This window comes from Sminthopsis crassicaudata, chromosome 4 (genome assembly GCF_048593235.1).
Source record: "Sminthopsis crassicaudata isolate SCR6 chromosome 4, ASM4859323v1, whole genome shotgun sequence".
Taxonomy (NCBI): Eukaryota; Metazoa; Chordata; class Mammalia; order Dasyuromorphia; family Dasyuridae; genus Sminthopsis; species Sminthopsis crassicaudata.
The window spans coordinates 285,848,874-285,862,443 of NC_133620.1; the positions used below are offsets into that span (position 1 = coordinate 285,848,874).

The 13,570-nt window shown below is 44.8% G+C and overlaps 1 protein-coding gene across 8 annotated transcripts in view; it reads right to left on the bottom strand.

The window, feature by feature from the left end:
• RAB44 (RAB44, member RAS oncogene family) overlaps nucleotides 1–13,570 on the bottom strand; it is a 63,519-nt gene that overhangs the window by 14,158 nt on the left and 35,791 nt on the right. For 3 of the 8 annotated variants that reach the window (XM_074311101.1, XM_074311100.1, XM_074311099.1), the window contains 3 exons: nucleotides 12,689–12,876; nucleotides 2,333–9,951; nucleotides 503–584 (listed from right to left, as the gene is read on the bottom strand). In XM_074311101.1, coding sequence (XP_074167202.1) covers nucleotides 503–584; nucleotides 2,333–9,951; nucleotides 12,689–12,876 — 7,889 coding nt within the window. The remainder of the gene's footprint in view (nucleotides 1–502; nucleotides 585–2,332; nucleotides 9,952–12,688; nucleotides 12,877–13,570) is intronic. The other 5 variants (XM_074311106.1, XM_074311102.1, XM_074311103.1 and 2 more) reach the window with 5 other exon arrangements.

A 13,570-nucleotide genomic window follows, 5' to 3' on the forward strand; every position in this document is an offset into this window, starting at 1 on the left:
TTAACAAAAATACTGGAATGACTTGCCATTCTTTCTCCAGCTCATGAAACTGAGGCAGAGTGAAGTGACTTGCCCAGGGTCACACCGCTAGGAAATGTCTGATGCCAGATTTGAACTCAGGAAGATGAGTACCCCAGGTCTGGGTGCTTTATCCATTGCGAGGTTAACGAACATTCGTTCAAATCCAACTTCTGCTACTTGAGTAATCCCAAGTCTCTCTTTGGGAGTGAGTTTCCTCACTTAGAAAACAAATGGTTGCCATAGACGGCCTCTGAAGTCCCTTCAATCTGCAAATGTATGATGTAGGAGGCTCAGAAGCCAATGGCCAAGGCTATCCCCTCGTGGGGGTCTTTTTCGGTGTGTATGCTCTGTTCTCCCAGCCTGGGCACTTGGAGCATTCCTTGTTCTTCTGTGCTTCCCTCCCTCCTTTTCTTCCCACACCCCATCACCGAGCCCCCACCAGAGTTCCCACCAGAATCTGACAATGAAGAATCGTCATTACCTCTCCTGCCCGGCTGTGTCCCAGAGCTGCAGTGCAAACCTTCTATTATCCACCATCAGGTTTTTGATCCGATAATCCATCCCTAGGAAATATCGGAGAGATGAGAGACAGGGCCCCCTTCACTGGCTTTGAGTCAGTTTAAACTCTCCCTCAGATGCTTCTTCATGTGACCCTGTACAAGTGACTAAACTTTTTCCAACCTCAGTTGACTTCTCTGTAAAATGGGAATAACAATAGCACCTATCTCACAGGAGCCTTGTGAGAATCAAATGATAATAAATGATTTCTAAAAACTCTTTGTTAACCTTAAAATCCTATATAAATTGGAGTAATCATTATTACTATTCCCAGATTCCAGCATCACCCTCAGTGACTTTGCTTAGAACGTAATAACAATTCATCAATAAGCGTTAATAAGCACTTACTATGGGCCAGGCACCGTATTGCTGAGAATACAAAGGCAGAAGTGAGATAGTCCCCCTGTTTGAGGAGCTTACAGGGTAGAGAAGTCACCAGACGTGTAGCTCACTTGTCTCTAACACTATCTCCAGCCCTTTCTCCCTACAGTTTGTGGAAGCGAGACTATTGGGTGACTTGTGACTTTTGACTCTCTGGGCTTGGTTCTTCACCTGTTAAAGAGGGCATTTGGCTAGATGCTCTTTCCAGCCCTAAATTCTATGTCCCCCAATTCCACTTGAACCAGACCTCTCTACCCATTGTACCACACTGCTTCTTTTTTCTCTCAACCGAAATGAAGGTTACATTTTAGATTGCCTGAAGCTCTGGAGCTGAAATCCAGCTCCTCAGGGAGGATCCTTCCTCATCCTTAATGTCAGCATTAGTGCCTTTGAAAACAGACCCCTTCCTCACAAAACCCTTCACCCTCCCCCCCCAAAATGCTCAGAGCCTCTACTCATCCATACCCGAGAGGAATGTCAAGGATAAGCTCCTGGCTGCAAAATTACAAAGCAGTCAAAGATTATCATGGGATAACTATCTCCCACCTTTGCTCTTCTTTCCAGACCTCTCCACAAGCCCACCACCAGATATGGGGCCAGAAGGGGTCTTAGAATACATTTTATACAATCTATCTCTTTTCTGCATGAGAAACTAAAAAGGAAATAATATGTCCAAGATCCCACAAGTAAAGCACTGGAAACCCATGAACATCTGACATACTTCCTTCACCCAAGTGTTAGAGATTAACGTGCCCCCCTCCCAACCCAGTTCCTTCACATTTTAAATGGTGACCTAAAGCTTAACAGCTGAATTTATGCTTAACCTAAAGTCCCAAGTGAGTAGTGGTGGACTTTCAGCAAGGTCCAGTCCTAAGCCCTGTGAAACACCACAAAGCATTATCCCATTTAGAAGTGATGGTCCCAGCTAGAATCTACCCTGCATTTGTCCAGTTACATTTTTATGTGGCTCTGTTTCTAGGGTTCTGTTAATTCACCGTTTCAGTGTGCAGTCCTGAATTTCTGGCATTGTAATACTAACAACTCACTAACCGGGGTGTTTTATTACAAAGCACTTTTCCCTCAAAAGCCCTGGAAGAAGGTAGGTACTGCGAGTATTTCAGAGATGGGAACATGAAGCAAAAAAATAAAGAATTAACGGACTCACATAAAGTCACACAGCCCAGTATCAGAGATAGGATTTGAACTCAGGTCCCCTGATTCTGCAAAAGAGGCATTCCTAACTAAGGAAGAGATTGCCATTGACCTCCTATTTTATTGATTTTTTACTTGCTTCCAACTCTTTGTGACCCCATTTAAGATTTAAGTCCAAACTTCCATCCCTTCCCCCATACCCAGGGGCTAGCGATCTTACCTACAGTGGCTGTCAGGCCTGTGGCAAACGAATCATGGTGTAACAAGTGCAGAAATGATGTTTTGCCCACGTTGGAATCTCCCAGGAAAAGAACATGGAAGAGGTAATCGGGTTCAGGAACCTCTCCCCCCGGGCTGACTCCGGTTGCTTGGACTTGGCTTTTAAGGTTGGCTTTCTTCATGACTTCCGAACTGTTTTCTTCCCTTGGTTCTGGAAGTGGTATTATTTGTCCTTCCAGGACCCTGCATTCAGGCTGCGCTTCTACCTCCACCGGGACGGAAAGAGCCTGTCCTAAATCCTGAGGGCCAAGGGCATCCCCAGAAGAATCCTTTGGGAGCAAGAACCCCTCTTGAGCTTGCCTCTGGAGCACCCCGTCCTCACCTCTCCACACAGCTTCTGAGTTCCGGTCCTGCAGGCCTCCACGTTCTGGAACGACAGGCAGTACATCTGGCCTGGGGGACTCTACGTTGCCAGGTTTCTCCTCAGGAGCATCCCCTACTCTTGGGCCAGCTGACTCTGGGAGCTGGACTTCTTCATCAGAAAGAATATCTATTACTGGCCTAAAGGATTCTATGAGGCTGTCAGTTCCCTGATGAGGGTAATCACTCACGACTTGGTTGGGGGTGTGCAAAATCTCAGTTTCGTTAACAGGAGTATCCCTCACACCTGGGGCAGGTGACCCTGGGTGCCCAGCCTGTTTACAAGACTGGTCATGCACACCTGCCTCAGATAACTCCAAGAATCTGCTTTCCTGAATGGGCGCCCCTTCCAGAACTTGCACTGGGGGAGCACTGAGCCCAGCTTCCTGACCAGGGGAATCTTGTCCATCTGGACCAGGTAGATGCAGAATCTCAGCTCCCTGACTAGCAACATCACTCACATGTGTCTCAGGTGATGGCATGAATCTGGCTTCCTGATCAGGAGCATTTCCCACATCCAGTTCTGGGACCCCAGCTTCCTGACCTATGGAATCTCCCACATAGGGGCCAGGTGAATGCATGATCTCAGCTTTTGGACCAGCAGAATCTCTCACACCTGGCCTAGGTGAGTGCATGATTTCAGTAGCCTGAGCAGAAGCATTTCCCACATCTGCCTCATGGGATTCTCTAGTCATGACTTCCTGACCAAGACCATCCTTCACATCTGTTTCAGGGGACTCCAAAACTCTGACTTCCTGACCAAGAGACTCACTCATATCTGGGACCGGTGAATATGCTATCTCAGCATTTCCCACATCTGTCTCACCCAGTTCCATAAACATAGTTTCTTGATGAAAAGCATCACACCTGTCTGAGCCAGGTGAGTTCATGATCTCTACTTCCTGATGAGAGATATCACCAACTTCTGGTCCATATAACTCTATAAATCCAGTTGTCTGATCAATTCTAGAAGCCTCACCTACATCTGGCTCCGGTGTCCCTGGCATCAAAGTTCCTTGACCAGCAGCTACATCACCCACATCTGGGCCAAACTCACCTTTCTTATCCAAGGCATCTCTCACATTTGTCTCATAGGATTCTCTAATCTCAGCTTCCTGACCAGGAGCATCCTCTACATCTGGCCCAGGTGACCCTATCTGTCCAGTTTGCTGCCTAGAGCCATTTTCCACACCTTCCTCAGGTGACTCCGAGCCTTCCTGACTAGTAGTCTCTTCCAGAACTACTGGCTTTATGAACTCTAATGTATCTTCCTCATGTCTCTCACAAGATTTCTTAAACTCAGCTTCCTGGCCAAGAATATCTCTTACATCTGATCCAAGTGACCCTGTCTGCTCAACCTGATGATTAAACACATCCTCCACACCTGCCTCAGACAACTCCAAGAAGCTGCCTTCCTGACCAGGAGTCCCTTCCAGATCTAGCATTGATGACTCCTTGGGCTCACCTCCCTGACCAGGAGAATCTTCTTCATCTAGACCAGGTGAATGCAAAATCTCAGCTTCTTCTTTACAAGCATCACTCACATGTGTCTCAGATGATGGCATGAATCTGGCTTCCTGACCAGGAGCATTTCCCACATCCAGTTCTGGGACCCCAGCTTCCTGACCTATAGAATCTCCCACATAGGGGCCAGGTGAATGCATGAGCTCAACTTTTGGACCAGCAGAATCTCTCACACCTGGCCTAGGTGAGTGCATGATTTCAGTAGCCTGAGCAGAAGCATTTCCCACATCTGCCTCATGGGATTCTCTAGTCATGACTTCCTGACCAAGAGACTCACTCATATCTGGGACCAGTGAATATGTAATCTCAGCATTTCCCACATCTGTCTCACCCAGTTCCATAAACATAGTTTCTTGATGAAAAGCATCATACCTGTCTGAGCCAGGTGAGTTCATGATCTCTGCTTCCTGACGAGAGATATCACCAACTTCTGGTCCACATGACTCTATAAAGTCAACTACCTGACCAGAATTAAAAGCATCACTCACATTTGACTGCTGTGTCTTTAGCATCAAAATTCCTTCATTAGTGGCTGTATCACCCACATCTGGACCAAACTCAACTTCATTACCCAAGGCATCTCTCAAATCTGTCTCATAAGATTCCCTAATCCCAGTTTCCTGACCATGACCAGGATCTTCATTCACAGTTGGTCCAGGTGACTTTGTCTCCCTAGTTTGCTGACTAGATCCGATATCCACACCTGCCTCAGATAACTCCAAGAAGCTGCCTTCCTGACCAGGAGTCCCTTCCAGATCTAGCATTGATGACTCCTTGGGCTCGCCTTCCCAACCAGAAGAATCTTCTTCATCTAGACCAGGTGAATGCAAAATCTCAGCTTCTTCCTCACAAGCATCACTCACATGTGTCTCAGATGATGGCATGAATCTGGCTTCCTGATCGGGAGCATTTCCCACATCCAGTTCTGGGACCCCAGCTTCCTGACCTATAGAACCTCCCACATAGGGGCCAGGTGATTGTACAGTCTCAGCTTCTGGACCAGCAGAATCTCTCACACCTGGCCTAGGTGAGTGCATGATTTCAGTATCCTGAGCAGAAACATTTCCCACATCTGCCTCATGTGACTCTCTAGTCATAATTCCCTGACCGGCATAATCCCTCACATCTGACTCCAAGACTCTGGCTTGCTGAATAGAGATCTCACTCATACATAGACCACGTAACTCCACAACACCAGATTCCTGATCAGGAGAATCATTCACATCTGGGACTGCTGAATACAAAATCTCAGCCATCTCAGCATCTCCCACAATTGTCTCACCCAATCTCTTAAATTTAGCTTCTTGACAAAAAGCATCATTCCTGTCTGAGCCAGGTGAGTTCATGATCTCTGCTTCCTGACGAGAGATATCACCAACTTCTGGTCCACATAACTCTATAAACTCAACTACCTGACCAGAATTAAAAGCATCACTCACATTTGACTGCTGTGTCTTTAGCATCAAAATTCCTTCATTAGTGGCTGTATCACCCACATCTGGACCAAACTCAACTTCATTTCCCAAGGCATCTCTCAAATCTGTCTCATAAGATTCCCTAATTCCAGCTTCCTGACCAGGAGTCCCTTCCAGATCTAGCATTGATGACTCCTTGGGCTCACCTCCCTGACCAGGAGAATCTTCTTCATCTAGACCAGGTGAATGCAAAATCTCAGCTTCTTCTTTACAAGCATCACTCACATGTGTCTCAGATGATGGCATGAATCTGGCTTCCTGACCAGGAGCATTTCCCACATCCAGTTCTGGGACCCCAGCTTCCTGACCTATAGAATCTCCCACATAGGGGCCAGGTGAATGCATGATCTCAGCTTTTGGACCAGCAGAATCTCTCACACCTGGCCGAGGTGAGTGCATGATTTCAGTATCCTGAGCAGAAGCATTTCCCACATCTGCCTCATGGGATTCTCTAGTCATGACTTCCTGACCAAGAGACTCACTCATATCTGGGACCAGTGAATATGCAATCTCAGCATTTCCCACATCTGTCTCACCCAGTTCCATAAACATAGTTTCTTGATGAAAAGCATCATTCCTGTCTGAGCCAGGTGAGTTCATGACCTCTGCTTCCTGATGAGAGATATCACCAACTTCTGGTCCACATGACTCTATAAAGTCAACTACCTGACCAGAATTAAAAGCATCACTCACATTTGACTGCTGTGTCTTTAGCATCAAAATTCCTTCATTAGTGGCTGTATCACCCACATCTGGACCAAACTCAACTTCATTACCCAAGGCATCTCTCAAATCTGTCTCATAAGATTCCCTAATCCCAGTTTCCTGACCATGACCAGGATCTTCATTCACAGTTGGTCCAGGTGACCTTGTCTCCCTAGTTTGCTGACTAGATCCAATATCCACACCTGCCTCAGATAACTTCAAGAAGTTGCCTTCCTGACCAGGAGTCCCTTCCAGATCTAGCATTGATGACTCCTTGGGCTCACCTCCCTGACCAGGAGAATCTTCTTCATCTAGACCAGGTGAATGCAAAATCTCAGCTTCTTCTTCACAAGCATCACTCACATGTGTCTCAGATGATGGCATGAATCTGGTTTCCTGATCAGGAGCATTTCCCACATCTGGCCTAACCAGTTCTGTGACCCCAGCTTTTTGACCTATAGAACCTCCCACATAGGGGCCAGAATCTCTCACACCTGACTTAGGTGAGTGCAAGATTTCAGTAGCCTGAGCAGAAACATTTCCCACATCTGCCTCATGTGACTCTCTAGTTATGACTTCCTGACCAGGACCATCCCTCACATCTGACTCTAAGATTCTAGCTTGAATAGGACTTTCACTCACAACCCCAGATTTCTGACCAGGTGAATCATGCATGTCTGGGACTGGTGAATACATAATTTCAGCCATCTCAACATCTCCCACATCCATCTCACACAATCCCCCAAATTTAACTTCCTGACCAAGAGCATCTCCCATCTCTGGCCCAGATAATTCCACTAGCTCAGTTTTTCCCATAGGAGCATCTATTCTCGATGATTTTATGAGCCTGTTTTCTTGATCTGAAACATTTCCTACATCAACTTTAAACAGCTCTATGACCCTAGGCCTCTGAACTGTAGCATCATCTACATCCATCCTGGTTGGCTCAGTAAGTCTAGTTTCCTGACTGAGAGCATCCTCTATAACTGGGCCAGGTGAGTACAGAAAGGTACCACCTATATCGTGCCTGATTTCCTGGCTAGGAGAGTTCCCTACATCTAGCCCAGATTCTACATCAGATTCTTGAGTAGCACTCAAGTTTACATCTTTCTCAGGTAATATCAACTTGTCTTCTTGGCTAGGAGAATCTGCTGAATCTATCCCTGATGAATTCATGAGTCCAGCTTCCTGAACAGCTACATCAATCACATCTGACGCAGGTGACTCTATATAACCAGCTCCCTGGCCAGGAGCATCACTTGAATCTAAGCCCGATGAATACAGAATCTCAACTTCCTGACCAGAAATATTTTCCATATCTGTTTTATTTGATTGAATAAATCCATTTTCCTGACCAGCAGTATCATCTACATGTAGCTCAGGTGACTCCATGAGTCCAGATCCCTGATCGGAAGCATTTCTTACATCATCTTTATACAACTCTGTGATTCTAGCATCCTGGATAGCAGCATCACCTATACCTGTCCCAGCTTTCTGACCAGTAACATCAGCCCTATCTGGTCCAAGGGAGCTCATGAATACATTTTCCTGTCTAAAAGTCTCTCCCACTTCTGGTTCAGGTGAGTACAAAACCTGAGCTTCCTTACCAGAAGCATCTTTGATGTCTGTCTTCCATGACTCCATAAATCTAGTTCCTTGGCCAGAGACATCATCTTCATCTGGCCCAGGTGACCTTGTGAGCCCAGCTTCTTGACTAGAAGCGTCTATCTCAGGTGATATCCTGAATCTAGCTTCATGATCAGAAGCATTTCTTATAGTCAACCTATGTAATTCTGTGGTATCACCTACACCTGGATGGTATGACTTTAAAAGTCTGGCTTCATAACTAGGATAAACATCCACATCTGGACTAGGTGATGAGAGAAGCCCAATTTCCTGGCCTGGGTGATTATCTCTCTCTAGCTCAGCTGATTGTAGGGTCCCAGCTTCCTCACAAAGAACATTTCCTACATCCACCCTGGCTAACTCCAGGACCCCCGCTTTCTGACCAAAAGCATTATCTGTGTCTTCTCTAGGAGACATTATGAGTTCAGATTTCTTTTCAGTAACATTTCCTATAACTGTTCCTGGCAGCTCTATTACTCTGACTAAATGAATGAGCTGGCTCTTCTGACCAGGAACTTTTTCCACATCGGACTCAAGTGATCTTAAAATCTGTCCTTCCTGACTCAGAACACTATTCACAACTGTTCTGGGTGATTCTACATGACTGGTTTCCTGTGCATCAGGATTACCTATTTCTGGTCCAGGTGAGTCTGTAAGTCCAGCTTTCTGACTGAGAGCATTTTCCACATCTGGCCCAGGTGACTTTGTGAACCTGGAGTCCTTACCAGGAACTTCACCCTCATCTGCCCCAGGTGATTCTGCACTCCTGGAGTCCTCACCAGGAACCTCATCCACATCTGGCCCAGGTGATTCTGTGATCCTGTATCCCTCACCAAGAATTTCATCCCCATCTGGTCCAGGTAATTCTGCACTCCTGGATTCCTCACTGGGAACCTCCTCCACATCTGGCCCAGGTGATTCTGTACTTTTGGACTCTTCACCAGGAACCTCACTCACAACTGGCCCAGCTGACTCTCTGAGCTCAGTTTCCTGATCACAAGCATCATTCTGTTGATTGGTCTCAATTTCCCACCCCTCTGTATTCATTTTTTCTTGTTCTTTCTCCCTCATGGGAATACTTTCTTGTATCAACACTAGCTCAGGAGTCTCAACAGGCACATCTGGTCCAAGTGTGAATCCTTCCTTTCCCCAGGACCCCACTTCTTGCTCCGAGACAACCGGAGGCAGACCTGGATGAGGTATTTCCTTAGCACCCACTTTCCAGGTGTCAGCCTGCATGTCTGTAGAGGGTCCCAGTGTCTGTAGGGGCTCCTCAGAGCTAGGGCCCTTGGAGAGTAAATCTGAAATGGGCCCATCTCCCTGACCCACCTCATCTCCATCTGTTTCCCCAAACCCCTTACCAGTCCCAGCCAGGCCCTGACTAGGCAGGGAATCTGAGCTGGCAAGGAAATCTCCTAACTCAGGAGCTCCCTGTCCCCAGGTGGTGGTTGCTGGCTCCCCAGAAGATACTCTCTCAAAGTCCCACTGAAAAGTCTTTCCAGGCTCTAGCTCACCAGCAACATTGAGTTCTGGCACAACAGCAGGGGCTTCAGATGACCCTAAGGGGCTCCTTGGAAGCACTTCTGGATCTGAAGGAGACTCCTGATTGAGCTGCCAGGAATTGCGTTTGGTAATAGAGATCTGCCTGACAATTCGGGGTGTATGGTATCCCTTCAGGGAAGTTGGGGTTGGGGGTGGGCTCCAGGAAATCTGGGTGGTATTCCCTGGCAGGGGGCTGGTGAAATTGCTCAGGAGCTGACTCCAGTCACCTTCCTCAAACAGTGATGGCAGGGGATCTTCTTCAGGAAATGAAGCAAAATGCTGGGAGTCCGAGGTATTCTTTGGGTCCACTGGAGGATCACTAGAGAGGCTGCAGGAGAAACATCATGAGGAAGAACAGGAGAAAAACACTGACTGTGTGGCATTCAGGTGGGCTTCCATATTGTATTTCCCACGTACCACATCCCTTCCAGCCTCAGTACCTTCACTCATTTAGTTCCCTCTTCAGGATATACCCTCTTTCTTTCCATGAATCAAAAATCTATCTATCCTTCAAATCCTAGCTCAAAGTTCAGGTCCTCTCTGAAGAATTCACTAGCCAGCCCAGACTATGGGGAGGGGAAAGGGGGAATAAACATTTGTACAACACCTACTCTGTACCAGGCATTATGTTAATTTTTTACACAAATATCTCATTTGAGGTATGTGCTGTTATCATACCCATTTTATAGATGAGGAAGTGATTTGCCCAGCGTCATACTGAGAGACTGGGTTTGGACTGAGATCTTCCTGACATGATGCCCAGGGTTCTTTTTACTGCACGACCAGCTACTTTGATAGGAAATCTTTCCTCTCTCTGAACTCTTATAAGAGTTCCAATGTACACAAGTACAGGAAGGAGGAAAAAAACCTGGGGGGTGTTAGTAAACAGTAAGCTCAGTATGCAAACATAGCCTGATGTGGCAACCAAAAAAGCTGATATTTTTCATGTAACATTAATTAAAATTACTACTGTCCAGGGAGATGATCATCCCATTGTATCCTTCCCTGGTTAGACCACAGCTGAAATGCCTTGCTCAGCTGAAATAATCTCTAGTTGGAAAGAACCACGCTGGCCAACTAATACAACCCTCATTTTAGGAAGGATAATGATAAACCAGAAAGCATCTAGAGGAAATGACAAAGATGATGAAAGGAGAGAAGACTGTGTCTTTTAAGAATCAGTTGAAGAAACAAGAGTTGTTCAGCTTGGAGAATGGAAGACTTTGGAATGCCTGAGGACTTTCTTCAAGTATTTGAAGAATTTCAGAAGATTTTGGAAAAGGGCTCAGATTTGTCCAAAAGGCAAAACTAAGAATATAAGAGGAAGTTGTAGAAAGTCAGATTTTGATTCCTAAAAACTGTATGACCATTTGCTGGGGATATTGAAGCAAGGATTCTTGGTCTGAGTTAGGTTAGCTTCTGAGCTGGGATGTGCTAGTAAATGTTTAACAACCAGCTCTCAGAGGAAAAAAAGTACACATTGCATTATTAAGATTTTTCTCCACATTCTTAAGCCCAGACAATTAACAAAGCAATAAATCAAGCCCTGAATTGTAATGTTTGCCAATTTCCCAAGTGTAAATGTTCACACTGAAAATTAAACAATGGGCTTTAGCCAGCTTGTTCAAGCTAATTCCAGCACACACCCCGGCCTCCAAGGTCCCTTTAACTTCTGAGATTCTGAGAATTCTTACTCCTATTATGAATAAATAAGTATGTCTGGGGCCCATTCTGAACTTAACCTGTTACACCATTTAGCTCTTCCTCAGGGGCTGGACTAAATGAAAAAGAACAGGATATGAGAAGCATTTATTAAGCACCTATTATTAGCCAGGCACTGTGTTAAGCACTGATTCTCACCACAGTGGTGATAAACACTATCATACAGGGGGACCTGTAGTACTCCACTTATAGGAGGGTTCAAATAAGATAACAATGGACAGATATAAAGCATTTTGAACTCAGGAAGATGAATCTGTACCACTGTGCCACCTAGCTAATTCCTACAAGTAATTCCTAATAAGTAATTATTCACCTCTGTTAGATCTTGAGTGAACTCCCTATCTCCTGAGGCACCCCATTCTCCTATTGGACAGTCTAATTATTAAGGAGTTTTTTCTAATAAGGAGCTGAAATCTCCCTCCCTGTAATTAGTTCAACTACAATTTTAAACCCTCTTCTTGGGAGATAGCTCTATAAATTCTTGAAAACAGCTTTCCTGCCCACTTCTGCCCCCCCTTTTTAAAGAAATAAACATCCCTAGTCTCTTTGACTGATTTCTGTTTAGCATGATCATTTATACATAAAATGTTGTTGAGTCACGCATTTCTCATTCTGTACTTAATGAAATTGAGTTTTTGAACCCAAGTATAATTTTACATTGATTCCTATTGAATTTCATTTCTTGGATTCAACCCATCATTCTAACTTATTGAGATCTTTGGGGATTCCTGACCCATTATGAAAACAATCCATTGAAGTTCTAGTAAATGTTTAACAACCAGCTTTCTAAAAAAATAGATACATTCCTTTTCTTTGAATTGTTAACATTTTTTCCATCGCTTTCTAGATAATCAATAAATCAAGCTCTAATTTGTAGCATTTGCTGGGGTATAAGTATACCAAAAATTTAACAGTTAGTGTACTGAGAGCTGGTGTGAACTGACTATCTCTCCCTGAATATAAGTTGGACAAGAAAACTTTTGAGGTTCATTGAAGCACTTAAGTTCTAATAATATTCAGTTATTAATAATATATATTATTATGTTAAAATACCTTTATTTAACCTAGACACATCACTTTAGTTCTCAAATTCCTCAATTGTAAAATGGGGATAATACTTGTCCCACGTACCTCAAAAGGTAATCACAAGAGTAATAGAAAAATATCCTGTGGATACACACTATTATGGTAACTAGTGTTGCTATTATCACTGGTTGATTGGATCCCTCACATGGAGCATATGGGTGGGATAACCCTGAAGCTTTGGGGCCTCTATCATATTCCCCTCCTTCACTATCCTCCTCCCTCTCCATCCTTCATCCCAGGCCCAGGCAACTCCTTGCCTCGTCTCTTCTTCCACCTGCCAGGCCACTTGGCCTCTTGCTAGATTCAGGTGCCCCCTGGTCACTTGCAGCTGTCCTTGGACCTGCTCCAGTTGTCCAGTAAGGTCCCTCTGGGTTTCCTGGAGTCTTTGGTTCTCTCTGCTGACCTCATGGCGCTTGCTTTTCAGCAGATCGATCTGGGCCTCCAGCTGTCGAGGAGAAAGAGGTGGTGAAGTCAGGAAGAAAGAAGCCAGCCCAGTCCAGTCCAAGGCTTATTCTCCTAGACAAGGTCAGCCTTCCACCATCTTGATTTGTGTTTTCTTTCCTTTTCCTTTATCTTTTTCTTTTCGAAAAGTCAAATCTAATCTTTGCTAAACTAAAGGGCTTGAGATTTTCTACCTCTTTGCAGGGTAAGTAGAAAGAACTAAGAACTGTGATGGTCAGATGTGGAAATGGCTGCCTTAGTCTAGGACCTGGGAAAACATGGTAGATCTGAAACAAATGGAGTACAGAGACTCCAGGAGTGAAAGAATGGGGAATTCTTATCCCCAAACCTTAAGTTTTTACACTTATCAAATACATCCCACTAACATTCAAAGTTTTAATTACTATTTGTGAATTTCCCTCCATCTTATTTTTATTCACTCTTTTCCTTCTCAGCCTCTCTTATTACCTTATCGCAATTACCTTATCTTCTCCCCTTACCCTCCTATTCTTCATTTTATCCGGCCCTCCAAGAATCCCTCCCTTATCTACTCCCTCGCCCTCCTAAATCTTAATCTATACATCCTTCTAAAAGTCTCTTCCACCCCCCAATTTTCTCACTTCTCAATTTTCATGGGCAATCAACATTTTTATTATGCTATAATATAGAAATGCTTGTTTTATTCCATAAACTAAAAA